The 27,841-nt window shown below is 45.3% G+C and overlaps 2 protein-coding genes across 6 annotated transcripts in view; one reads left to right on the plus strand and one right to left on the minus strand.

Annotated features, from left to right (window-relative positions):
• LOC150042990 (ceruloplasmin-like) lies at positions 1 to 27,833 on the plus strand. Its single transcript, XM_090323470.1, has 20 exons — positions 1 to 187; positions 3,169 to 3,416; positions 5,399 to 5,611; positions 6,365 to 6,538; positions 6,765 to 7,019; positions 7,821 to 7,989; positions 9,232 to 9,371; positions 10,315 to 10,467; positions 11,468 to 11,682; positions 12,630 to 12,780; positions 14,065 to 14,277; positions 14,471 to 14,678; positions 16,055 to 16,194; positions 16,811 to 16,939; positions 17,554 to 17,660; positions 18,861 to 19,077; positions 19,461 to 19,600; positions 20,724 to 20,886; positions 25,707 to 25,811; positions 27,373 to 27,833. The coding sequence occupies exons 1-19, from the start codon at positions 42 to 44 to the stop codon at positions 25,808 to 25,810; spliced, it is 3,285 nt and encodes a 1,094-aa protein (XP_090179596.1). The 5' UTR covers positions 1 to 41; the 3' UTR covers position 25,811; positions 27,373 to 27,833.
• Positions 11,676 to 27,841, minus strand: part of LOC150042991 (BLOC-2 complex member HPS3-like) — a 36,064-nt gene continuing 19,898 nt past the window's right edge. For 2 of the 5 annotated variants that reach the window (XM_090323469.1, XM_090323467.1), the window contains exons 13-17: positions 27,370 to 27,558; positions 26,476 to 26,580; positions 24,564 to 24,770; positions 23,982 to 24,072; positions 22,422 to 22,973 (exon numbers count right to left, since the gene is read on the minus strand). In XM_090323469.1, coding sequence (XP_090179595.1) covers positions 22,840 to 22,973; positions 23,982 to 24,072; positions 24,564 to 24,770; positions 26,476 to 26,580; positions 27,370 to 27,558 — 726 coding nt within the window. In that variant the 3' untranslated portion in view covers positions 22,422 to 22,839. Of the gene's footprint in view, positions 11,850 to 22,421; positions 22,974 to 23,981; positions 24,077 to 24,563; positions 24,771 to 26,475; positions 26,581 to 27,369; positions 27,559 to 27,841 lie in introns of those variants that run through there. The other 3 variants (XR_016533474.1, XM_090323468.1, XR_016533473.1) reach the window with 3 other exon arrangements.

Consider the following 27,841-nt stretch of genomic DNA (forward strand, 5'->3'; position numbering starts at 1 on the left):
TTTCACTTTATTGCCTCTCAGGCTCCAAACAAGGGAGGAAAATGAAGCTTTGGGTGCTTGGGGCTTTTCTGTTTTTATCTACTTCCCCAGCCTGGACAAAAGATAAGCACTACTACATTGGAATTGAGGAGACGACTTGGAACTATGCCTCTGACAGTGGGGAAAGGACGCTTATTTCAGTTGACAAGTAAGTTGCTGTTTCTGTGGTTCATGGGCCAGAGTTATGAGTTATCAAGTTTAAAAAACATATAAAGGCAAATGGATACACTGTTTCCTCAAGTTGATACAGGACTTGAAAACAAGCTGCATACACAGGTCTCCTGTTTCTAGTTCCTCTGCATTGGAGAGCAGTCGGCTCCGGGACCTGCAACACAGCCTGGTGTCCTGCTGGATCATTTCTGTAGCTACTACAAGCGTCTGTCATGTTCGTGTGTGTGTGTGTGTGTGTGTGTGTGTGTGTGTGTGTGTGTATTACACTTATAACAATACTTACTGCTTATTAATGACAGGGGTGCGATATTTGTATTTTTAAGTTTTTAGAGCCTCATTTTGAACCACTCTGCTTCTACCTGTCATGGGTGTCTGGAGTGTGGGCTAAAGGGAGTACACAAAACTGTTCTTAGTGTCCAGCTTGGCCCTGTGTGCTGTGTGAAATTTCCAAGGAAATTTCCTGTCTCTACTTCAAGCAAGACTGTTCAGAAGGAAGACAAAAAGCATAGCTGCCTAAGGCCTTTTATTACAGAAGTTTGTCTAGACGGAGGTCATCACTTGTGACAGTGGGTATTAAACCTTTAACCCAATAGAAACTGGCATTCAGAAGCAACTTGTACTACATATTTTAGTGGTCATAAACACAAGTGAATCTAACTTCCAGGGGCTGCCAAGATTGTATCTTAAACACATACACAAAAGAGGTGTGCCATGACTAACTAGCAACTCTCACAAATTCATGCATATTATTCTGCTTTGCTACAGAATGATTAGATATTTTCTTTTTTGATTTTCTATTTAGTAGTATTGGAGGATAAAATTTTTCACAGTAAAAAATGTATAGTTGATAGTAATAGTCAACTGTTACATATCGGTTTAGTAATGTGCCCTAAATTTCTGACCTACAGATAACTGGTTATAAATACTTATGAAGTGTCTTGCAATTATTTTTTAAATTTGGATTTGAGATAATATTATTTTCTTAGAAGAATATAACATTTTAATAGGTTTTCTAGACGCATTATTTTGTATGGACTATATGTTTTCCTGACTAAATACAATGTAAAGAACAGACACGCTTTTATTTCCAAGGAAAAAGGCTGGACTTGGGGTGGGGCTCATCGAGGACAGCAGTTGCCCAGTAGTACAAGGAGCTCATTCAGCAGCATGATAAAAAAACAGATTCATTAGCTAGTAATTAAAATGAACACGGGTCCACCATCTCCTGCCACCTTTTATTAGAGAGGAAGTCAGTTTACTGGGCACAAGCTAAGTGGAAGACAAAGTCTCTACTGCGGTATAAAGAATTTCCTTATTCTAGAAACTAAGAGAAGGGTGACAGTAACGAGGGGTTGGTTCTTTTGATCTTAAAATGTGGCTCACCTACGGACAGCTGAAATCCAGAGGGTCAGGGGAACTCTACACTCTGCTGCAGGCCGGAAGGGAGACAGGGCACCAGACAGACAGACCACAAGACAGACAGGCCTCTGGGTAGCATTGAGGAACTAGGAGAGGCCCAAAAGGTGACAGCCACAAGCAAAAAGGGAATTTAGTTCCACAACCTCAACAAAGCGAATCCTGCCAGCAACCCAAGGGAGACAGGAAGTGGATTTTCCCACAAGGCCTCAGCCTGGCAGCGTGGTGATTTCATCCTGTGATGCTCTGGACAGAGACACAGCCATGGGGCCTTGACTTCCCACCTGTGATACTGCAAGGTGGTGAATGACTGCTGTGCCACATTAGGAATCCGAGAAGGACTCCCCCCTCTCCAAATCCAGAATGTTGTGCCACCATACCCATGTTTTAGTAACCCAGAAATAAAGTGAGAACACTGAGTTTTGAATTATAAATTGGGGAATTATTATCTTAAAAAAACAAATTTAGAGTTGTGAGTTTGGCCTAGTGGTCGAGTGCCTGCCTAGCATGCATGAAAACCGGGCTTTGATTCCTTGGTACCACATACATAGAAAAACAAAACAAAAACATTAAAAAAAAAAACAAAACAACCCTCTCTTGGTATTAAAAAAAAATCACTTTGTGGTCTAAGGGGAGTTGGCGTTTTTTGTTTAAACAGGGGACTAAAAATAGGAAAATATGATTCCTGGAGGGAAGTGTATCTACTGTAATAGTCAGAGGGGAGCCGACCGGAAGAACCACAATTAAATGTGAATTATTTGTTTGCTTCAAAGAGCAACTACAATAGATACTTGTGGCTAGGCAGCAAACTGGCAAAGTTCCTGGGAGCTTCCAGTAACTGACCCTTTGTCCCCAACCACACTTTTAATATTAAGTAAGACACTCTGGGACATAAGACACTCTGGGACATAAAATACCAAGGATTTTTTGGAGACAGCTTGGAAGCAAACAGACTTCCCAGTCTGGGTAGAGGAAGAAACTCATAATTAAGAAGCAAGACAAAATAAAGATCTGTGCTCAAATGGCATTGGATAGGCAAAGAATTCTAACTGTGAAAAACCTCAACTATGTGAATGGATTCAGACCATTATCCGCCCCCCCCCCCCCAGAATGCTTATACAGAAAAAACAGCAACAAAAAACCAACGAATAAAACCAAGCGGGTCGCGGGTCACGGGTCACGGGTCACGGGTCAGGCAATGTTCTTTTTACTTCAGGACCTGGCTTGGACTCATTCCTGGGTAGGGCACCAGCCAAGAGACACCAGGTCCTGGGGCTGGCGCTCTGGTCAGCCTGATGCTGCCCCCCTACAGCGCCCCCCCCCTGCTGCCCCCTCTGCCACAACCCTGGTCTGAAACACCTCACAACTAACACAACCCTGCCTGCTACCTGCTCTCCCCTTCAACCTTGGAGCTGCCTGTACACTGATGGGCTGTAGTCATTAACTTCTCTTTAATTGTGTGATTTCCGACTTCTCTTGATCATAATGTAGTTTCCCCAGAAATGACAGCTTCTGATAGAATTACCTTCTTTTCCCTTGCAGGGAACAGTCTGATGTCTACCTTCAAAGTGGTCCAGACCGGATTGGAAGCACATACAAGAAGGCCCTTTATGTCCAGTACACAGATGGACACTTCAGGACCACTGTAGACAAGCCCAGCTGGCTGGGGTTCTCAGGTCCAATTATCAAGGCGGAAGTTGGAGATACAGTTTATGTACACCTAAAAAACTTTGCCACCAGGCCTTACACATTCCATTCACACGGAATAACTTACTACAAGGAGCACGAGGGTGAGTTCAGGGCACGGGAGGCTGGGTTTTCAGCAGGGAAGGTTCTAAGTTCCCGGTCTGTGAGCTCTCCTTACTAGCTGTAAGCAGGTCACAGGCTTTAAACCACGTTACCCACAGGCACTGTGGTCTACCCCAGCAATACTTGCTTCTCCAGCAGTGTGGCTTGTGTGAAGGATGAGTGGCAGAGATCTCTGGCACTCTGGAACTGGATTCTGAGTCTAGTATCCAGTTCCTGTCTAGCTGGATAGACTGAGAGAAATGGACAGCAGGCCTCAAAGCCCAGAGGACTGTAATCTCTGGATATTCCACACGCGTGCACTTCGTCTGCTGTCGTCGCCTGTGTTCACTGCAGATGAAGTGGCATTCAGCTAGGATGGTAAAAGTCAGTCTTGGGCATCAGCAAAACCAGGCATGCCGTCTTACAATGTGACAGTTAAGATGGAAGGGCTCTTGAATATAGATGTAGGAGAATAAGAGTGGTCCATGGTGCCAGGTGTGCCAGCACACGTCTGTAAGCTCCGTGCTAAGGAGGCTAGGGCAGGAGGACCACGAGTTTGAGGTTCACTCTGGGCTATGCAGGAAGAGACTTTGTCTTATAAAAGAATGCTGCATGAAAAACAATGTAAGGTTTCTTTTTGTTGTTGTAGTTTCCTCTGAGATAAGGTTGTGTCATAGCCTGCCTTGCAACCTCCAGCTTCAGCTTCCTGGGGGTAGGTCACAGATGTGCCCCACTGAGCCTGGCTTCTCTGACCTTACTCTTTTTTTTTTTTTTTGCCAGTCCTGGGCTTGAGCTCAGGGCCTGAGCACTGTCCTTGGACTTTCTCAAGGCTACAGCTCTACCACTTGAGCCTCAGCACCACTTCCGGCTTTTTTCTATGTGTGTGGTACTGAGGAATTGAACCCGGGTCTTTGTGCATGCTAGGCAAGCACTCTACCACTAGGCCAAACTCCCAGCCCTCTGACCTTACTACTCTTAATACAGGTCAAGCATTCTCCTTATTCCAAGATGTTGGGGACCAGAAATGTTCCAAGTGCAGGTTTTTTTTTTTTCTTTTTTCAGATTTTAGAAAATCTGTATACATGTAATAAGATAGAACAAGCCTTGGGGATTAGCCTCAGGAGTAAGCAAGCATGAAATTCATTTACATTTCACATACATGTAGCCTGAAGCTCAGTTCATAAATTTTTAATAAACCTGTGCATGAAAAGTTTTATCCTGTGGAATTTTCACTTGGGGCATTATTTTAGTTCTAAAACATTTCAGATTTTGCCATCAGGATTGCAGATATTAGGATGAAGAATGTTCTATCTCTATGCAATGTGGGTATAGAAGTAGCTAAGAGTTAAGTTTCAGCCTTGCCTCTGAGTTTTGAGTGACTTTATCAAGTGACTTAACCTTGCTTCTATTTCCTTGACTATAAAATACAGACATTTTAGCACATGATATAATGGTATCTGAGATTTTGTTGAAAAAGAAAATTCTTATAGAGATTCATACTCAGGCATTTATGAATGGGATAGCATGGCGGGGATTCGTGCTACAATAACTCAGCTTTGGGGGGACTGGGTGAAATGCTGCAGTGAGAGGGCTGGAGGAATGTGGAGGTTCGTCTCAACCTCTGCGTGGTTTGAGAAAGGCCAGAATGAAAACAATTCACATTCCATGCTCACCACATGGGCCAGACTCTGGCCTCACATGAGGAGTTCCAAACTACGGAAGGGATTCATAGTTTATCTCAGATCTCCCTATCTGGTCTGCAAGGGGAAAGCTGTCCTTGAAATTCAAACCCAGTCATGATCCTCCCGCTGTAAGTATGTGCATGGCTCTCAGAAGACTCAGTTGAGTGAAAATTAACAGTCCTTTCTGGGAAGTTTCTAGAGTCCCTCACCATTATCTTTCCACTCCTCTGGGCCGCCCTGAGGACTGTCTATTGCCACCATTGGGTTCAGACACAATAACTCTGCTTTGTGTTGCTTTCCAGGTGCCATTTACCCTGACAACACCACTGGGACCCTAAGGGCAGATGACAAAGTGCTCCCAGGAGACCAGTACACCTATGTGCTGCATGCTAACAAGGATCAGAGCCCCGGGGAGGGGGACGGGAGCTGTGTGACCAGGATCTACCATTCTCACATTGACGCCCCGAGAGACATCGCATCGGGACTCATTGGCCCCCTGATACTCTGTAAAACAGGTGCACCCTCCTGGCACGGTTCCCAGCACACAACCCAGCCCTGGGGACAGGGCAGTCTGACACTAAATACATTCGGTGTGGAGAAGAGACAGAGGAGTAGGAGTCTAGGAGAAAGGAAGGGAGGAGCAGGCACTGCAGCCCATGGAGTACCTGGACCACCCTTGGAAGGGACCCCACCATGAGCTAAGACTGCTCAAGAATCAATTCTCTGGGGATAGGTTTTCAGGACGTAACTTCTCGCAGTGGTACCCCATGCAGACAAATGATTTCACCCCACGTGCCCTCTTTCTTGGTTCTCCGGGGTGGTAGGTCTGTAAGTTAGCTATATTGTGTTGGTAAAAATGCCATCTTATTTACTTGTAACAGCACTCAACTATATTACGTTGGTACATATGCCGTCTTATTTTCTTATAACAACATCAAAGAGGCAATATATAGTTCAAGAACATACCTGAACGATGATTACTGTCCTTGGAGGCCCTGGTGTCTCAGCTTGTCAGAGCCGTGTGCTCAGCTTTGACTTCCCACTTGTTCTCAAGCATTCACGGCAGTGGAGTCGACGGCAACACGGCCACCGGCCTGTCTCCCACACTTGAGATCCCGAACATGAAATCCCTCTGGAGACTGGTCCCAATATGTGGCTGATGAGGAAAACAAATGTCATTTATGAAATGAAAAAGAAAAATCCTTGAAAATGTAGCAACAACACACGCTAATAAGTTGAATGTGCTAAGCTAGAAATGTTCACTTCAGGTTCTCTCGATAAGGAAAAGGAAAAAGACATTGACCAAGAATTTGTGGTAATGTTTTCGGTGGTGGATGAGAATCTCAGCTGGTACTTAGAGGACAACATTAAGACCTACTGCTCGGAACCAGACAGAGTGGACGCAGACAGCGAGGACTTCCAGGAGAGCAACAGGATGTACTGTAAGATTGCAAAGATCCGTTAATGCCCAGGTTTTTCTGAGTCTATGAATGATGCTACATTTCTTTCCTTGAATGAACTAGTGCTGTGTTTCTCATCTGTGACTGAAAGCAGGGTGTCCGGGGCCTCACTGCCCTTCTCTGTCTGTCTGTCTGTCTATCTTTTATCTCTTCCTCTCCCAGACCTTGGAGCCATCTGTTAGTCACCAGCTCTGCTCTTGAATTACAGCTGTGAATGGACATGCTTTTGGTAGCCTGCCTGGCCTCTCCATGTGTGCTGAAGACAGGGTGAAATGGTATCTTTTTGGTATGGGCAATGAAGTGGACGTGCATGCGGCTTTCTTTCATGGGCAAGCACTGACTAACAAGAACTACCGTACAGATACGATCAATCTCTTTCCTGCCACTTTATTTGAGGCCTCAATGGTGGCCCAGAACCCAGGGACATGGATGCTGAGCTGCCAGAATCTGAACCACCTGAAAGGTAAGGTACCTTTCCATTCTGAAGGGAGGGTTCTATCTCAGAAGCCACTGAAAAAAAGGAGTTGGGTCTCAGCTGCTCAACAAATGAGGAGAACAGTGGAAGTCAGAATGTACAAGCTAAGTATCTTTATATTCACGCGGATCATAAAGTAAGGAGATCTGAAAAAAAGTATAAATCTCTGGATAAAAATCCTTAATTCTGCTCTGAAAGTGTAGTTTTACATGCGACTTCATGGCTTTGTGAAACAGATATTTTGCAATGTACAGTTGATCTATGCTGAAAAGTTAGTAGGCTATAGTTTTACTTTCTGGCTTTTCCTTTGTGTCTTGCCTATTTTTTTCCTTGATAAACCTTTCCTCTATATTCTCTATTTTCAATAAATTTTTTGTGTGGTGCTGACATCCTGTGGTGGTGATGAAGTTTGGGTGTAACCTGTATCACTTGTAGGCCTAGTTCAGTATTTTGTCAGCCATGGTCCCTTTTCTCCCCCTGCCCCTGTAAGCCCTCTTATCTATACACCAGTCATTTTTCATCAAATCCCCAATGAATTCCCCAAGGAACCCGTATTCCATTTTGAAAACACGTGCCTAAGGTCTCTTCTTCATGCCCCACATCTTGCAAAGACAGAGGTGTGCTTATAAACGTGGCTTGTCCATGAGTTCACCCAGTTTATTGCATGGCTGCAGTTTCTACCTTCTTGCCAGCTGAGTTGACAGGGAGACCCTTGGCTCCTTTAACCTCGTGTGGTTTCAGATCTTTTAGTCCTGGTCTCCCTGTAATCTCAGCCTTCTGTTCTTTCAGCTGGCTTGCAGGCATTCTTCCAGGTCCGGGACTGCCACAAGCCCTCCACAGGGGACAAGATGCAGGGGAAAGTTAGACACTATTACATCGCGGCCGAGCAGCTCATCTGGAGCTACGCACCCTCTGGAGTGGACGTTTTCACCAAGGAACACTTGACGGCCCCTGGAAGGTAACTTCCTCCTTTCGACTCTTATGACTGATACTGCTATGAAGGCCGATGTGCAAACGCTGGTTCAGTCCCACACTTCCATTTACTTTGGCTCTCAGTCTAGAAGCACAATGGCTGGATAGGCCATTCTGGCTGGGTAAGGCTGTGCTGAATTTTCTTTTGGGCCTTGTGCTTACATAGGATCTTGTATTTATGCCTGGATTTTGATCTTCCCATTTGTACTTCCTGCCAGCGACAGCATGTACTATCATGTCCAGCTTTGTTATTGGATGAAGCAGTCTTTTCCCCCTAGCTGATTTTGAACCAGCACTCTCCTGACCTCTGCTTCCTGTAGAGCTAGTATCATGTGTGTGATGTCAGCACTTTCTGGTGTTTTGATTTTTTCTTTTCCTTTATTCTGAAAATGAGCATCTTTCTGTGGCCTTGTTTTCTTTGGAGAAATATTTATCCATGCCCTTTGTATACTTCTAAACAGGAATGTTTGTTCTTATTGTTGTTGATTGTAGGAGTTCTTTATATATTCTCAATCACAATTCCTTACCAGATAGTCACAAGTATTTTCTCACATTCTGTATGTTGTCTTTCACATGCTTGATAATGCACATGATATATACTGGGTGTGTGTGTATGTGTGGGTGTGTGTGTGTGTGCCCTCCTTAACTTCAGGCCACGCTCCCTGCCTTGGCTACCTTTCCTGCTGCTCATTCCACAAAATAATCTTTCTAGAATATAAATGAGATAGTGTTACTCCCCCCAACACCTCCAGTTTCCTGGGGAGGCCCTGTCTGTCACCTGTCCTCTGTGTGCCAAGTTAGGAGCAGGAAGGCTTTGTTTAATGTACATACCGCGGTGAGGTTTCATGTTTAATTTGTGAATTGAGGCAAAGGAGGCTAGCTTTTCTGGGGTGCACTGAGTTTCAGCTGATGAAGGCTGGCTCCTGAGCTTGGTGTACCTAGGCAACAAAAAACCACTCCCATCTTTTCCAACATTCCCCAGCTGGATAGAGAAGTTCTGCTCTAGAGCCACTTACTGCCGGGGGCTGACATGGGATCTTGGAATTGGTTACTTGAAAAGTGAAGCTTCTCTCTCCAACTTCCCTCCAAGAGTGGCCTTGGATGGCGGGAGGCTGGCAGACAACCGTGGTGGGTGGCTGCTGTAGATTCTGGGGCATGACACTCACCAAATGCTAGCCTGTGGCCTCAAGGCACACATCTGCTTCCTGTCACCCTCTTCTTTTGGCAGTGATGCAGGTGTGTTCTTTGAACAAGGTCCCACAAGAATTGGTGGCTCTTATAAAAAGCTGGTTTACCGTGAGTACATGGACGCCTCCTTTACAACGCAGAAGCTGAGAGGACCTGAAGAGGAACACCTTGGCATCCTGGGTGAGTCCAGCGGAGTGCCGAGCTGGAACTCTGTACCAGCCTCAGAGACAGCAGTGACAACAGGCCTTTAGCCTGGTTTCTACACAGAGACTGGGTGAAACCAGAGGTTTTCGGCCCTAATCCAAACTCCAGGCAGATGGAAGAACTAACATAAATCAAGTGCAACATCTGACCACTCTCCAAATCGAGTTGTCAGCAGTAAATCCTCTACATTAAAAGCCACACTGACTTCAAAGAGATAAAGGGAATAGTGCATTTGTGTTACTTAAGTCCAGTCAGCTATGAGTGAAGGAAAAGGTGGGCTTGTAATGGCAAGGCTGAGCCCACTAGCTGTGACTTTTGAAAGGCACCCCACCTCCTGTGCCCGCTCCCCTCTGTACAGTGGAGCCACTGCAGTGAGGACGAAGTACATTCTTCCACATCCACACTTCAGCACAGGTTAGGGCTCTGATCAAGGTCACGGTGTATATTACACAAAATACGATGTTCTGTACAACTTTTTTCACTCTATAATTGGTAACATGATTAATTTTAGCAATGGAAAGTTCCACACAGTGCTATCCCTTGCCACCAAGAAGACAGAAACTACCCGCTTTGAGTGGATATAGTTTCCATATCTGGCTCCAGGGGCAAAGGCCACACATTCTGCCTGGGGTGTGTGGGAGGTATTCCAGATAGTGTGCAAGTGTGTAAAGCTTATTAACTGAGTTTGGCAAAAAAAAAAAAAGATAACAACAACAAAGAGAGAGGTAACCGACGGACTTGAAGTTGGGTCAGAGGTCCTCTGCAATTCCCAGGCTCGCTCCGGCCCTAGCTTGTGGACTTTTTAGAAAACCAAGCTTTCTGACTTGGCGCTCCCCAGACGACCCAGCCCAAGAAGACCACAGCTCCCACACAGGTGTCACAGAGCCAGGAAAGGTGGTGACTCTCCCTCTGTCCTTAGGTCCCCCCATCTGGGCTGAAGTCGGCGACACCATCAAAGTGACCTTTAATAACCAAAGTCCGCATCCCCTCAGCATTGAGCCAACTGGGGTGAGATTCAACAAGGACAATGAAGGCACATTCTATGCCCCCCACGGCACCCTCTCGAAGGGAGGTGAGTGCAGATTTCCAGACCCGCCAGCGTTGACCATCACGGGGCCACCAAGTATCCTCCGTGCTGTTGGCCCTTTCTAATTGGTTCAAGGAATTGTCTTGCTTTAACTGGTAGTTATTGACAACACAGATAGCAACTTAGTTGGACCATGTTGATTATATTTCTGAAGCACCACTTGGGTGAGCATATTTTCAAAGAGTTCTTGTAACACTAGATGCGCGTGTTAGTATATTTATGTATACGTGTGTTGATTTACATAGACGCACACATATATGAAAATATATGGCAAAATACTAGTTATCCATCAGTCTATAGACAACCATGATTATATCTTATATAATTCTTCCACTTGCATCAGTATATGTACATTTTAAATATATTTGAGATGCTAAGTACTCAGTCTGTTCTCTTAGAAACATTTGTAATTTTAATGATACAAAGGATTTCTCCATGTGTGGGTATAGCTGAGCATTTTTATTTGTTAAGGGTGACCAATGAAGATTAGTGGTTCAGCCACTAATCACAGGTAGCTCAGCCATTCAGGTCACGCTTTCTTCAAATGTAAACTTGGGAGATTCGAAGAGGATCATAAGCAAGCTCCTTTCAGTTCTACAATTATTTTCTGTTCAGTTTGGGTCAAGAGAAAATGCCTTGATTACCTCTGCTGCTTGGCTTTGGTTTAGTTGGTGGAAAGACAAGGGCAATGCTCACCTCAAGAAGGTCGTTGTTGGGAGAAAGGTACAGATTACACAACCAAGATGGTGTGTGGGGGGGGTATGGGGGGTTCCTGGAGGATGTGTGGGTGCAAGCCAAGTCCAGGAAGAGGTTGCAGGAGGCTGGAGGCTACCCAACGCCCTGCCTTCCTCTGACACAGGACTGCGGCTCAAGTCCAACCCCTGGCTAAACAAGGAATTTACAAGTGGGTTGTCCTATGCTACACTTTGTTACTCACATGCTCACATGACCACACTCACGCTTTCCCATGTGACCTTCCTCTCAGGTGTGCCTCCTCACCCTGCCTCCCATGTGGCACCTCAGGAGACCTTTACCTATGAATGGACGGTCCCCGAGGAAGTGGGGCCCACTTATGCAGATCCTGTGTGCCTGGCGAAGATGTATTACTCTGCTGTGGATCCCACCCGAGACATATTCACAGGGCTCATTGGGCCAATGAAAATATGCAAAAAAGGCAGCTTACAGGAAAACGGGAGGCAGGCAAGTCCAACATTCCTTCCATGTGATATCTCTCATCCTCCTCTGGCTTCTGGCACCTTCAGATCACAGTCGTGGTAGATTCCATTTTCTGCAGGATCTGATCTCAGGTGGCTGCCTCAGTGGGACCATTCACATTCCCAGTTGTCTCTTGTCTGAAAGAATGAGCTCTAGGGAAAGACCAGACACATATGTGTATAGATGCGTGCGTGCGTGCGCGTGTGCGCGCGCACACGCACATACACACACAATGCTGGGATTGAGGCTTGAACTCAAAACCTAGAAGCTGTCTCTTAGCTTAATCTCTCAAGGCTGGTGCTCTATCCCTTAAGCCATATCTCCCCTTTTTGCTAGTTAATTGGGGATGAGTCTTGTCGACCTTCCAGAAGCCAGGGGTGGCTTCAAACTTGGATCTTCAGAACTCAGCCTCTTGACTCAGCTGGGATTCTAAGGTTAAGCCACCAGCAGCAGCCTGACTAGCAATGCTTGCAAATGTTGTCTCCCCTTTGCATTCATTTGCGTTGATTCCTTGGACCAACTGCTCTTTCTGACTGGTTCATTCCATAGAACAGAGGGGGGAATTTCTGTTCGCTTCCTTCATAGCTGGGACAATAGGAGGGGAGTAGGGAGGCTTGTCAAGATGCCTGGAATTCAAGTGAATCCCTGATATAACTCGTTGCTCCAATTCATTGCCAGTGATTTCTTCACCCCAGACAATCTGTCCCTTCTTTATCTGGCGCGGACTCTCAAAAGTTTTCTTGAATGTGGGTGGCATCTTTCCTGACCACTTGGCTACTAAAGTGGAATGTTTCATAAGCCTGTTGACAAAGCAAGGAGGATACTTCTTTCCTCCTTCCTCTAGCTTATTTGAACATGCGGGAAATTCTATACAAGGAAGCTGCATCTGCATGCTTCTATCTTCATCTCTTTGCTGTTCTCCCGATTTACAGAAAGATGTGGACAAGGAGTTCTACCTGTTTCCTACTGTATTTGATGAGAATGAGAGTTTACTCTTGGATGACAACATTAAGATGTTCACAACTGCACCCGATCAGGTGAATAAGGAAGATGAAGACTTTCAGGAATCCAACAAGATGCACTGTGAGTACCCAGCCTCTTCTGGCACCCACAGTGCTGTTGTTGGTTAATTCTCAGTAGCTGAGTACAAACGGCTGCCCTCCAACGTTGTCCATCACTTCTAACTCAGATTAGATTATGTGCAAGCCCTGGTCTCTGGACTAGTAGGGTTGGCACTGACTAGCAGGCCATGAGAAATATTAATTCTGGAACCCACTGAATCAGAACCTGGGAGGCCGAGTCCCACACACCTGCTAACAAGGCTGCTGCGAAGGGGAATTGCAGGGCTGGAGGCTTTGCTCCCTGGGGCTCAGAGATGGCAGGCTCTTTTCACCATTCGCAGCACAGGATGCTGTGGTCCTCATGGTTGGCCACACTTCTCAGTCTCCTGCGAAGTTTCAAAAGCTACAAAGCCCTGCATAGCCCTGGGTCTTTAATTCAAGCCACGCATCAGATTCCTGTTTTTTTTTTCCCTGCAGAGTCTTTCTAGAATGCAATCAGGGACTAGAGACAAAAGGTTCACACCACAGATAGACAGTAGTACAATTTACTGTAGCTAGTGGAAGAAAATGTAAGCTGGGCACTGATGGCTGTGTCTGGAATCCCAGCTACTTGAAAGGCTGAGAGCAGGAGATCACGGTTCAAGACCAGCCTTGGCAGTTATAACCAGTAAAAATAATCAACAAGAACAGGGCTGGAGGCATGAGCCTTAGCTTACAAGTGTGAGGCCCTGAGTTCAAACCTCAGTATTGCCACAGGGGGAAAACTAACCAATGATGCTTTGTGTGTTTAAGTTAAGCTTGGTTTCGATCATATCATCCATCATTTCTAAAATATTTCTTTTGGTTCTGCATTTTTGCATTTTGAATGTGTCCAAAACATGACCTGCTAGAAACAGTACTGAGAGAAAGAAACTTTCCCTGCTACTCCAGACAAGCCAGAATCCCTGGTCTCCAGCAACCCCAGCCTCCCCGGTCACAGCACAGGCCTCAGGACCAGAGTGCTGCCCCATAGCAAAGGGGTGCAGGGCAGCCACTGATGAGGGGGGGGGGAAGAAAGGTGACCGCTGGCATCTGTCCTCTGGGGGAGGGCAGGGACATCCCCCCTCCTAGGGGAGCAGGGACCCAGTACAGATATCCAGGAGGCACGTGGTCAGCTGCAGTCCCTGCTGGTCAGCACTGCTTTAGAAGGCGAGTGCGGCCACAGGGCATGCGGGTGGCTTAACTGTGTCGTAAGCTTACTGTGGGAAGTCAGGGGCTGTCATACAAAAGGTCAGGGAGTAAGCCAGTCTGAAAACGTCTGTTCCAGCCGTGAATGGATTCATGTACGGGAACCAGCCTGGTCTCAACATGTGCCGGGGAGATTCAGTGGTGTGGTATCTGTTCAGTGCCGGGAACGAGGCCGATGTCCACGGCATTTACTTCTCAGGAAATACCTTCCTGTCAAAGGGAGAAAGGCATGATACGGCCAACCTCTTCCCGCATACTACCCTCACGCTGCTCATGCAGCCCGACACCGCAGGTTCGTTTCCTCCCGTCCACGTGAGCACCGTGGGTCCCTGAGCAGGGCAAGCTGGTCCATGAACTATTCCTTGCTGTGGGTGGGGCAGGGGCCTCTGCTGAGGAAGAACATAAAGCTGGGCCCACTCCTCTGCCCAACTGCAAGTGCAAAGGTCCTGAATCAGGGACAGGTTCCTCCTCCACCTGCCCCACAGGGACGTTTGATGTCCTGTGCCTCACGACGGATCACTACACTGGTGGCATGAAGCAGAAGTACACGGTGAACCAGTGCAAGCCGCCGTCGGAGGGCTCCCCCGTGTATCTGGGCAAGACGACGTACTACATCGCAGCCGTGGAGGTCGAGTGGGATTACGCCCCACTCAGGGAGTGGGAGAAGGAGCTGCACCGCTTACAGGAACAAAAGTAACTCCCGGCCCTCGGATCGCACTGCCTGGGCCTCCTGTGTCCCCAGCTTTAAACCCCCGCCCCGGCCACAGTTGAGGCCCAGTACCTCTGCCCCCTCCTGGCCACCTCACCCAAGTGCTTCCTCCTCTGGCCTGGGTTGTGATTTCTTCCCTGTGGAGGAATTCCTTCATGCAACCCTTTTGCCATTAGTCATCAACCTGGCCAGAATTCTCCCCAAAGTTAAAGCTGAAACACTGCTTTCCTCACCAGCTACTGGCTGGAGATTTTCCCTCTGAAAACGTCATTCTTTTTGTCTAATCGCGGTTTACCATTCCTAAAGCTAGGGGCACATTTGTGACATTGTTTTAAATCCTTGATGGCACTATAGCAGTTCTGTCCTCTAACAGACTATGGTACAAAAAAAAATTTACTAGTTGTACATGATTATAGAAAGGTTTTTAGAAAGTAACTTCTACAATTCAGTAGGAGGAAAGGGTGGCCACTGGCCTCTGAAAACATCCAGGGGGCAGAGTGCCGGCTGGTAGCTGGGCACCAGCTGATGGCCCCTCCATACCAAGGGGCCCCGCATGAGTGACCTGTGGCTAGCCAGTGCCCAGCTGGTAGTCTGGTTGTGGCGCTGAGCATTCGTTGTACTGTAAAGGAAGAGGTTATTATAATGACCGGGGCTAGTGAAAATCAGCGGAAACTTCTAAAAAAGCAAGTGGGTGGAAAAGTGTCATTCCAGTTTCCATTGGCCAGAAACACTGTTGTAACCAGAGCTCTGAAGTCTAACATTTTAAGCCCTAAGAGAATGGTAGAAAGGACCCGTCCAACACCTCACCTGACGAGCAAAGGAACTGAGGCTCCAGCCAGGTGCTGGGAGCTCACACCTGTCGATTTTTAGCTACCAGGCATGGTAGGCTGCAGCTTGAGGCTAGCCTGGGCAGAAAAGCTCATGAGACATTTCTCAACCCACAGCCGGGCACAGTGCCAGGCTCATGGCCTCCCAGGTATAGCACGACTCAGGTGTGTGTGAGGAGAGCAAGTAAGCCATCTCAAAAATAACCAGGGCCAAAAAGGGCTGCAGGCATGGCTCAGTGGCACAGCACCTGCCTCGCTCAAGCCCCAATACTACTAAAATAAACCCCAGAAGTCCTGAAGCTCCAACAGGTGGTGATGAGCTGGGGTCATTACAAAGCAGCAGGCCCCGAGACTCCCCTGGGGCTGCTAGGTGTGCTCTGTTCATTTTTAAAGCTCATTTGAAAGACCAGAATGGGAACTGATTATAAACTACCATAATCACTTCAAGTTAAACCATCACTACTTTCAAAATTTACAACTTGAAACTGCACTCTCTTATGCCAAACTAAGCCAAATTCTCTTTCTTTTTCCAGTGTCTCAAATGCATTCTTAGATAAGGGGGAGTTTCACATAGGCTCCAAGTACAAGAAAGTTGTCTATCGGCAGTATACAGACAGCTCGTTCAACATTCCCGTGCTGAGGAAGGCGGAGGAGGAGCACCTGGGGATTCTGGGTAGGTGGCATGCTACTCTAAGACACGATGTGACCTGGGCCACAGCGGGCCTAGGGTATTTCCCTGAAACCAAGAAGCAAAGGGACACCATTCCTAAGCCTCTCCAGCTCCAGCTGCCAGAGTTCCCCTGAGGCTCAGTTATCCTCAGAACCTACAGTAAGGCCCTTCAGGGAAGGTAACAGAAATTCGCCAGACAGCAGGCCAGCTAAGACTGGCTAGCCTGTGGACCTGGTAGGACTGGCCTGGATACAGTACTGCCTTTATACCCAGGGAAGCCTGTAAGTCCCAACCCAGAAATGAGAGCACCTGCTGTAAGCAGACCAGGGCCCTTCAGGAGACCCCGGCCCAAACTCCCTAGACCTGGGGACAAGGAACGCTCCATGGGTCCACCTTCACTGGACAGCCACCTCTGGAGTTTGTATCTCATACCCTTTCTTTCTGGACCCAAGTGTAAATCCAAGACTCTACCAGTCAGCACAGTGCCACAGGGAGGAACAATGACAGCAACAGGAAGACTCAGCCTTCTAGCTAACAAAGCCCTCTGATCTTTGTTTCCATTAGGAAAGTTACAAGTTTCACTCTGACAGGTAAACAAGCCACTCTCCTTTCTTATCAGGTCCACAACTTCATGCAAATATTGGAGACACAGTGAAAATTATCTTTAAAAACATGGCAACAAGGCCCTACTCCATACACGCCCATGGGGTGAAGACACAGAGTTCTACCGTGGTTCCAACACAACCAGGTACTTACACTGGGTGGTGGCTCTCAGCCTCTCCATGGACAGTCACTTACCATGAGGGTGCGGGTGGGGAGGAGAGGGAGGAAGGAGGGTCCAGAGTCCTACAAGGAGGGGATGAAGTAACTCTCCAAGGATAAGGCAGGCAGGAGCAGCATGGGGGGGGGGGGGTAGCAAGATAGGACATACTAGGGGAGCTCACAGAGGGGGGAGGAGGAAAGGGAAGGCTGTGGAGAGGCTGACACAACCATAGAGAAGCCACAGGAATTTGAAGGACAAATATGTATTAAGAAAAACATAGTTAAAATTAAGAAAAGTCTGGTTTGCCACATTTTCTTCAAATTGTGATGGTGTGCTGGCCACCTTCTGGCTTTGTGCTGTGTGAGTGTACTGCAGCCAATTGTCTCAGCATGTACACAACACATACCACACACAACTAAAAAATAGACCTTATAGTTTCACTTAAAACTAAATTCCTGTGAGGAATTCTGGGTACTCAGATTTCCCAGATGCTTCTAGTTTCTGGGTTTCGTTATCAAGGCCCCAGTTTGCTCACACGATGGAGCTCAAAGATCACCGTCTCCAAATATAAGCAGCTAACTAACATTTGATGAATTTAGGGGAAGTTCAAACATACGTGTGGGAAATCCCAGAGAGATCTGGCGGTGGACCAAAGGACGCGGCCTGCATCCCATGGGCTTACTATTCCACTGTGGACCGGGTTAAGGTAACTTCAAACTGCTGTTCTGTGACAACGCTCAAGGCAGAGGAGGCTAGTTTTCCTGTCAAATTTCTAAGACAACCGTATTAGCTTATCAGTTGCTTTACAGTCTACCTCGGTTTCAGTTTTTTGGTTTGTTGCTATACCTACATTGCTATAGACACACCAGTTATCACGCAGTAGTGATTGAGTAAACTCAAAGAATTGAGGTAGGTGACTTCAGATTTCTTTATCCATGATAATAAAAGATTTGATCTCAGCAGTTACAGAACTGAAGGCATCGTGAGGTGAACGATTTCCAAGCCAAATTCCCTCAGCAACTCCCACACAATCAGAAGACACACCAGATTGTTCCATAGGAATGTCTGATCCTAAGCTCTCTCCTGAGCACCTCTCCAAACTTCCAGCTACCAGGCGCCTGCAGGCATAGTTCCTACAGGACTGCAGCAGCTCCACCCCAGGCCAGGCGGGCTCTGCTTCCACCTCCACTGAATTTTCTGTTGTAACAAATGGCCAAAGTACCAAGTTTACACACTTATTTAAGCAGGAACTCTGAACTTCCAAGCTGCTACCCCACCCAAGAAATTCACCCCATTCCGCCTCTCCATTCCCATAATTCAAGGCCTTGTAATTTACCTCAGCTATGGCCACGGCCTCTCTTCTCATTTCTTCCCTTCCGGGTCTTCACAATGGCTATGATACACAACACAAAATCTGAAATCCCCTAGCATGGTATAAAACCTAATGTTCCATTACTGACCAACATCTACTCCAGCTTCTTTGAGTGTTAAAGGTCAGTCTCTCTCCTCTGGGCTCATTGGCATTGTGTGTCTCCCGTGTAGTTGACCACTTCTTCCATCTTGTCATGTTTTCATTCTTGATTGTCCCATTGGATGGAGCTCTTCGTTGCTTAGGAACTGACAAAATGATCCATTCACGTTCAAGTCCATGAGCTTTTGGAATAAACAAATCAATACTGTGTATTTGGGTTATCCTTAGCAGAGCCAGTTCCAGGCCTCTGAATGTCTTTCTCTGTTCTGCATCACCCATACAGCCTACCTCCTATTCACTATTGTACCAATTTAACAGCTTCAAGTACAAAGTTAGTGCCCTGGCAGCATCAAATTGGGCCAAGTCTAGTCGTTCAGTCAGCTCTTTGGGATCCAGTCTCCACTGAGGTAGCAGATGGTTTTGCCTCTTTTTCAGGATCTCTACAGTGGGCTCATTGGCCCACTGATTGTGTGTCGGAAACATGGCGTCAAAGTGTTGGATCCCACAAGGAAACTGGAATTTTCACTCTTGTTTCTGGTGTTTGATGAGAACGAATCATGGTACTTAGATGACAACATCCAAACATACTCTGATCACCCAGAAAAAGTAAACAAAGATGATGATGAATTCATAGAAAGCAATAAAATGCATGGTAAGAGAAATGGTTCTAAACCAGTCTTCTCCTTTGTCAACCCCTTTTTTTGAAAAGGAAATTATGCTGAGGCTATTCTTCTGTTTTCATTTTAAAACTAATTATTCCTCACACAGAGAAGCAGATTCGGTTCAGAACAAAAGAAAGGAGGACTTTGTTCAAAATCTATTACTGATTCTTGCCCAATTCCAAAATCTCATTCCTTTTTAAGTAAATCCAGTTAGGATTAGTGCTTTTGAAAAGCAGCATGTGGCATTTCTCCCACTTGTATAAAGTTCTTTGAGAGCAGAACGGTTCTTTACCTTTAATATAGAAGTCCTAGTTGCTGTGCAATCATCCTTGATTCCAGCTGTCCTGAAAAGGTGTTGTGTGCCTTCCCTCAGCCATCAACGGGAGGATGTTTGGGAACCTGCCCGGCCTCACCATGCACGTAGGAGACGCGGTCAGCTGGTACCTGATGGGGATGGGCAACGAGGTAGACTTGCATACTGTGCACTTCCACGGGCACAGCTTTCGATACAAGGTAAGGGCTGCCACAGGACCGTCTGTCTTGCTCTGCTTGAACGTGGTTTAATGCATAGGAAATGTGTCCAAACGTTTCACAATGATTCCAGCAGTCATGCTGGTTCCTCATCAACCTTGAGCGCTGCCCTGGATTTACAGGTGACCTTGGGTTCATGTGCCACTTGGCTCCCTCACCTCTGAGTAAGGACTAACTGATCACTGTAGACAGGGATCAGCACAAGGCTGCCATACCCCTGGGTCAAGGGTCGCCACTGCTGTCCCCAGAACACAGTCCTTCAGGGCCGCCTCTAATGTTCCAAACCTTTGACCCTTTTAGAGATGCTTTTTTTTCTCTTGCTTTGAGAGAGTGTAAAAATGCACAAGATACTAAGAAAGCACCATCTGCCATGTCCACTGTACAAGTCCACTGCATTTTGTTTCTCAAAGACAGACGCTCCCCTGGGCAGACTTTCAGCTCCACCATTTCTGTGTGTCTGTCATGGAGAGACACTGGCCTTCAGCGTTTCTGGGGCCTCCTTGCCCTTTATTACTCCCTTTATTGTTCTCCTTGCCCTCCAGTTGCAAAGACAGGAGACTAGACAAAGGTGAGGTTGAGGTGGGCATGGGCCCCCAGTGTGGTTTCCCCAGGTAGCTCCAGTCTCTTAGGGTTAGTCCAGTCTGACCAGTTCCCATTCAGCACATCTCTTTCCCTCCACAGCCTGTGCACACTCACGGTACCCAGGGAAGACCAGGTCTCTGTAATCACACAGAATGGGCAGGGTTCCATTAAAAAACAAATCAGATATTTTTTTTTTTGGTGGGTCATGGGGCTTGAACTGGGCCTGGGTGCTGGCTCTGAGCTCTTCCACTCTAGGCTACCGCCCTACCCCTGGGCCTGGGTGTTGTCCCTGAGCTCTTCAGCTCAAGGCTACTGCCCTACCCTTGAGTTGAGCCTCACTTCCCATTTTCTAGAGGTTAACTGTACATAAACTCTCAGGTCCTTTTGTGCCTGGGATGGCTTTGAACCTTGATCCTCAGATCTCTGCCTCCCGAGTAGTTAGGATTACAGGCGTGAACCACTGCGCCTGGCTTGCACTCACTTTTCTAGTCTATGTATCATAACCTGTCTTTCTGTACTTCAGCACAGGGGCATTTACAGTTCTGATGTCTTTGACGTCTTCCCTGGGACATATCAAACTCTAGAAATGGTTCCCCACACACCTGGGGTCTGGCTTCTCCACTGTCACGTGACAGACCACATCCATGCTGGGATGGAAACCACCTATGCCGTCCTGCCAAGTGAAGGTGAGTATCAGTAGCAACCCTGCAAGTGATGTGCCATGAATGTAAGATGTTTCACCTAAAAACTCCAGTTGGAAGCAGCTGTGAGTTCTGTTGCCCTAACTTCTTCCCTCCCCCACCCTCATCACAGCTCATTTCCAGGGTTCAAACCCATCAGTGCAAGAGCATGTGTAAAGGTATTGTTACAGCAGTGTAACTAGATCCAACACTGGCATAAGGGATAGGTCACCTGACACAGCGGTGTAACTATACCTACAGCTCTTGTCAGGGAGACGTCACATGAGACAAACCCTGACTTGCAGAATTCCCTTCTCAATGAAACACAGTGACTTTTTCTAGATAAGAGTTCATACAAAGGACAAGTCCAGACAACCCTAAATAACAAATTTAACTCAATCAGGAAAACCAAAGTCTTCCTGTGCTTCCAGAAGGGTATGGGCAACTGATTATAATCTGTGAATGACTTAGAAAAACCTGAGATACCAACACCTAGTTCCTGCTCCTGTCACGATGCCGCCACAGGTCTAAGTACAGACATATAGGTGCACACATACCTGTGTATTAGCATTTAAAAATTTTAAAAATTAACATTTTCAAAGTGAAAAACACCATCTACTAATTTTTTAACTATATAAACCACACTATTTTAAGTAATCATCTTAAAATTTCTTTCCCTATAGAGACTAAGTCTGACTGAAAGACACAAAGTGATCACTGTAAATATGAGATAGAATACTGGTTCCTAACAGTGGACGCAACACTGCTGTCTAGGAATGGCTATGAACACTTCTAAAAAGACTGACAACACACAACCTTGCCTTTGTGGGAGGTGGGGTGTCCTTGTTGCAGATTGAAAGATGACAGGCTGTCCTGTTACACGCAGCTGACTCCTGCAGGGCACCTGTGGGTCACTGCCACCACCGCCAATGTCCCAAGAGCTTTCTAAAAAGCCACCTTCAAAACAATTCTGCCAGGTGTGGCTCTGGGCTGTCCAGTAAAGCTCACTGAAATGTCTGCAACATCATCCCCAATTCATCCCTCTAATGCGCTACTGACCTCGTTTCTAGTGAACCCAAGTGCAGAGGAAAGAAAGAAGAGTCAAACCAGAGAGATGCCAATCTGAGTTTTGCTGAGCCCTGAAGATGTTGAGTCAAAAGATGTTACCTGGATCTGGGGAAGGGTAGCTGACAATGCTTATAGCAAGTCCTGGCAAAATCAAAATAAGTAATAAGCTAAGAAATGGCCAACAGGGGAAAAACTTCAGAATACCCTTTACCAGACACAGAGAAAATAAAAGTTTTACCCAGACATAGCTGAATTCAATGAGCAGTATCAATGAACTGAACTTAGGACACAAAACTCTTTAAGCAGAGCTTCTATAAAAAGACTGACATCAGGATACAGCTCTATTTTCACATATACTTTGCCTGAAAGAAATAAAAGCATTTAGTAATATTAATACAAAATACAAACAGAAGTTTCTGCTGAAATCACACACGCATTCAACACACATTAAGAGTCAGACAAAAAGTCAGTTTTGTAAACTTGTACTTCATTTGGTTCAGAGCTAAACACAGCCAACGTTTTAAAGGTAACAAGAACATGAAAGTTCTAATCTTTCACTGCGGCAAAACATTTACATCTTTCTCAAAGAAAATTAGAAACAACAACAAAAAGGGACAGAAATCTGGGAACTGGAGAAAATAAACTGGGCCACTTAAGAGTGATCCACATTTCCTTCAAGTGTCTGTGGGACTGGGAAGGTTGTCATGTCTTCACAGCCCTGAATTGAGCAAAAGTCACCATCCTCCTCAAAAATGTATGGCTTCTTTGAAGGATTCTTATCTTCAGGCTTTTCCGTTGTGAACCATGGGACACAGCCAGGACCGTGGTAAAATGCATGTCAGGGGGACTTCTATACGTAGATTTGGTACAAAACCCCCTGTGCTTGTAGTTTTACCCGGCATTGAGTGATTTCTTTCGACTACAGTAGAGAAGGTATGGCAAGAAAAATGCTGCTGCGCCATCTTCTGGGAGAACATTCAAGAACTCCCTCAGCTCCAACTCCACAGCAATGACAGACAAGGCCTCTGATGGGGAAGATACCTGGGTCAGAATGTAGTTGCTCCCATCCAGCTTTCTATCAGTCATTCAATTGGTCAGAAGCTACTTCAGATGACAAGAAAACTCATTCAAAAACAAAGACCAGCCTCTTAAATCCACAGACAGTGATTTAAACTTTGTGATTTCGTCTTTCTAGGATCATTTGAACTTTATTTTACATGCAGTTTGGAGTTATTATGGATGACTCCACTTGTTTTTTTTTTAATGAATGATAGTTTTCTTTAAAAAATACAATTATCTGAATGTTATTTTGATGTTAGAACTATATACAGCTAAAACATAGACTTTTTGCTAAAACAGAAAACGTTAACTTTTCAAAAAGACATCAATTTCCTAAATTAGTTCCTCTATTTTTATTACCATTTATCTCCTCTTCTAAACAGCCAAGATTGGTGTTCTAGTGACATCTATCAGGCAGAGAACTTGCCTGCCAAAGAAGCACCTTGGGTTTAGTTGGCAGTACCAAAACACAAACAAAAATGGGTGAGAGGAGGAATATCTCATATTTTAAATTCAATGTAACGATTGTTACTTCTTAACAGATGCATGAGCCTTTCCTAGGCACTATGGTTCAGTGACTCCATCCACATTCCACCGCCCTGCCCTGTGACTCTCGTCTGCCTTTCACCACCTAGAAGAACCTAACTTCCTACTTGAAATAAATTAAGTACCCAGACCATCAATAATAGGTGTCATTGTCATAATGTCTACACACGTATTTTGAAATATTAATGAATTTCTATGATGTGTTAATTTAAAGTGTGAAAGCATTAATTTATAACAACAACAGTGCTATGAGCAGAAGAGATAAATAAATACCATGTGTTGGTAAGAGGCCATGTAAACCTGAAAATAAGCTTACCAGATGAATCTACAAGTCCTCTTTCTTCTCACTTCATGTCATGAAAAAACTACAGAGGTCAAAACCTCAACAAATTCACAATTAGAATTGATCGTCTATCTCAAAAGGTTACCTTTTAATGATGCCAGATAAAGCTGTAACTTCTCTCCACCATACTTTATTCTCTGGCAAAGTTCAGGAAGCAGTTTTTTCCACCACAGAGTCTATCTTAGGAAAGAGTGAGAAAATTTTAGTTTGGTGCACTTTACCCGCAGTGACAATACTCTATGACCTTATTGTCAGTGTCAATAATACTGTGCTGGAGTGCACGAGGCAAAAATGTATCATTTGGATGAAGGACTTGACTTTGGGCAGGACACTGGTGGCTCATGGCTATTATCCTAGCCACTCAGGAGGCTGAAACCTACAAAAGCAGAGTTTGAAGTTAGCTGACCATGGGACTCGTATCTCCAGATAACCAGCAAAATGCCAGACTAAACTAAAGACCACACAAGGGGGAAAAATTGCATCATGGTTTCCTAACATTAACCTCCAAATGGCAGTTGGAGATTAAAATGTCAACAGGACATTAGCACCTCAAGCATTCAACACATAGGACACCAGCATGTATGGGCCCTGAGGTGGTGGCCTAAATGGCTCTGCTTTGCAGACAGGGAAATCCTTTATGAAGCATGAAACAATCTGAAAAGCATACCCGGTACTCATCTTTGAGTTCGTGGTTAGCGTAGGGGATGACAGCCTGGGGACACCTGTCTAACAGGGTGTCCAGGCACTGTTCATACTCCTTCAGGCGCGTGTGACACAGCATGTGGATGCTGAGGCCAGCGGCAGTGTCTACTGAGAGTGGCTCCAAGAATGGAATGATGGAAGCTATGTCAAATGAAGGACCACATAGAAGAGACTACAAACAAAAAAGCAAAAGGTTATGGGATGAGGCATCAGAAAGTAAAAGCACAACACAGCATGGTTTTTGTAAGAGACTAAACCTCACTTGCAAGAAAAAAAAGAGGACGTAATTTTAGAGACCGTGCATATGGTCCTTGTTTAATAAGTCTAGGAGAATAGAAGAATTAAATAATCTTGTTCATCTCTTTGTTTAAAGAAATAGAAGACGCTTAATATAAAAAAGTGATTTACAAATACTATCATTTAATTTACTCTGGACAGACTACAATGCAAAGGGATGGGGTTTCATTAAGAGTCTAAGCTGCAATCAACAGAAGGGCCAAGATGAATGCATTGGTATTCAGTACAAAAGTCCTAAGTGATCCAAACAGTTCAACAGGAAGGAGCCAGTGAGTTAAATAACAGATGTAACATTGTGTTATCAAAGGAGAAGACACTTATACAATGTTGAGTAAAAACCTTCATAAGAGGTTCTCCTCAGAGCTGCTCCTGTTTTGTAAAACCTGATCAGATCCAAGCCCAGACCCAGGCCCAGACCCAGGCCCAGGCTCGCAGAGAAGCCTCTGGAAGAGTGTAGCATGACTTCCCTGGATGGGAGAATGGGCCTGCCTTGGTCTTCCTCTCACACTGTCCTGGGTTTTCCACCTACTTTGTATACAACTCCAAATAAAATTCAACATTCCGAAAGCCAAAGTAAGTAATAGCTCGTTCAGAACTTGGCCATTTCATCAATATAGTTGGCCAGAACTGAATGACAAGAAGCAAATATTATTTCAGAGCTTTATTAGTAGTGCACTTTTTTAAAAAGCAAGTTCACCAGTACTTAATTTTTAAAGTATATATAATATCACCAATTGCACCATTACAAAAATCTCCATGCTTCCTCTCTCCTGTAAGAGAGTCAAGTGACTTCTTTATTTCTTTTGCTCAGCCTCATCTCAGACTTACTGCAGAACAAGGAACATTTACTACTCATTCTTGGCCAGTATGATCATTTTATTCCAGATATCCAGTAAGGAATGGCCAGGAAAATAAGGTTGGTACCTTTGCTTCCTATACATTTTATACATTGACAACAAAGATAAAAATAAGGTGATAATCTCCCTAAATGGGAAGCCACCTGTAAAGAATACATAGTAATGGAAAGGATTCAGGAAAGTTTGGCTGGACCACTTTTCATCCTGGAAGGCAAGGAACCACAGAAGAATGCGACTTGAAAGGAGTTTTAAAATAGCACTAAATTACTTTTTTTTTTTTTTTTGCCAGTTCTGGGCTTGAGCTCAGGGCCTAGCACTGTCCTTGGACTTTCTCAAAGCTAGAGGTCTACCACTTCTGGCTTTTTTCTATGCATGTGGTACTGAGGAATTGAACCCGGGTCTTCGCGCATGCTAGGCAAGCACTCTACCACTAGGTCACATTCCTGGTCCCTAAATTAGACTTTTCAAGCAGTAATTGAAATAGGCCTTGAAGTTACAAGGGAATTCTAGTGACAACTACTGCAGTGACAATAAAGTACGTCAGTGTGTGTGTGGCTGATGCCGTGCCCATCAGCAGGGCATAGGCTTCCTCCAAAGCCCCTGATGCGCCTCATTTGAGATTTTGTCCTCTAAGTGCAATGTTCTAAATTTGGTGTCTCACCAAAGTAAATATAATATATTGCACTATGCATATTCAAAAGAAAAAGAGACATTTCTGTTTACCTGTAACTTTGAAAGGTCTTCTCTGTAATTTTTATCAGCTAAGGAACTGGGTGATAAGACACGAACCCATGGATAGATTAAACCATAATGACTACAGGCATTGATCTGAAATACAAGATAAGGTGCTATAAATAAAATACACCACCAACAACCCTCTCTCCCAGCCAAAAACAAAAACAAAAAACCCTTCTTTATCCATTCACAGAAAGTAAGCAAATCAATGCCATCTTTCACATCACAGTGGTGTGTGCTATATGGGGTGGGAAGTCTTCCAGAATCTTCTTCAGACTTGGCTTCTTTACTACATAATCTACATTGCATGTTTCCTTGTATCTTAATCTTGAAAAAATATTCTACAAAACAAAAATAAGCACTATCACTTTTGCAATTATACTCCAGAAGTGTTAACAGTAATACTGGAAGTGATTTCTATTTATACTGCTTTATTTGGGAGGCAGTTTCTTCCGTAAGTGTACTGGGAGTGACACGGGAATCCTGGGAGCTCAGGAAACAGAAAATCTTTGCAAACACTACAGACCTCCAGCTGGGCTCAGCTTGCTTATCTGGCTGGTGCTCTGTCACGAGTCATGTCTGCAGCCATAGCTTTTGCTAGTTCCTCTGGGATGGAGTCCCATGGACTCTTCTGTCCAGGCTGACCTGGGATTATCATCATTAGATCTGGGCCTACTGAGTGCCTAGGATTATAGGTGCAGATGCTAATGCTAACCTCTCTCACAGACGTTAGCTGTCAGTGCATTTTTAACTCTAAGTTAAATGTCTAGTGACAGAAAACAAGACTTAACTAAGAGGAAGGCTAAAAAAAAAAAAAGGAAGGTGGATTACTGTAATGCGCCACGTGTGGGCTTTCTAGAAGGCACAGTTCCCTTATCTCACCAGATCCTCTGATGTGCGCAGTGGTGTGGTGTCAGGAAGCTGCCGATTAGATAATCTCCAGATGTACTGTGACGTGAGCTTGAAGCAGAGTTCCTGAAGAACCACATCTGGGAGACAGGACACGAGCTGAGCTTCCCAGAAGTCTACCAGGAGTTGAGGAATCGAATCTTCACCCTTACCACAGAGCACCTTCAACACAGAGCAACAAGGCACTGTCTCAGATTAATTGCACTAGAACTTAGGTCAGGCTGGGCAGAACACCACACCATCATGCAAGCCGGGCAGTGAGTCAGTCCCACCCCTGGCTTTGTTGCTGAGGCTAGAGAACAGGCAGACATGTTAATAAGAAGCAGATTCTAGGTTGCAAGGATGCAGCTTCTCCATAAATACTCTTTTGATATGTGCTTCTATATGACAGATCAATTATGTGGGGGTCTGGTTTTCAATAAACAGATGAGAAACTCTTCTTCTC

Source organism: Megascapheus bottae, chromosome 32 (assembly GCF_031878675.1).
Source record: "Megascapheus bottae isolate mThoBot1 chromosome 32, mThoBot2.hap1, whole genome shotgun sequence".
Classification (NCBI taxonomy): Eukaryota; Metazoa; Chordata; class Mammalia; order Rodentia; family Geomyidae; genus Megascapheus; species Megascapheus bottae.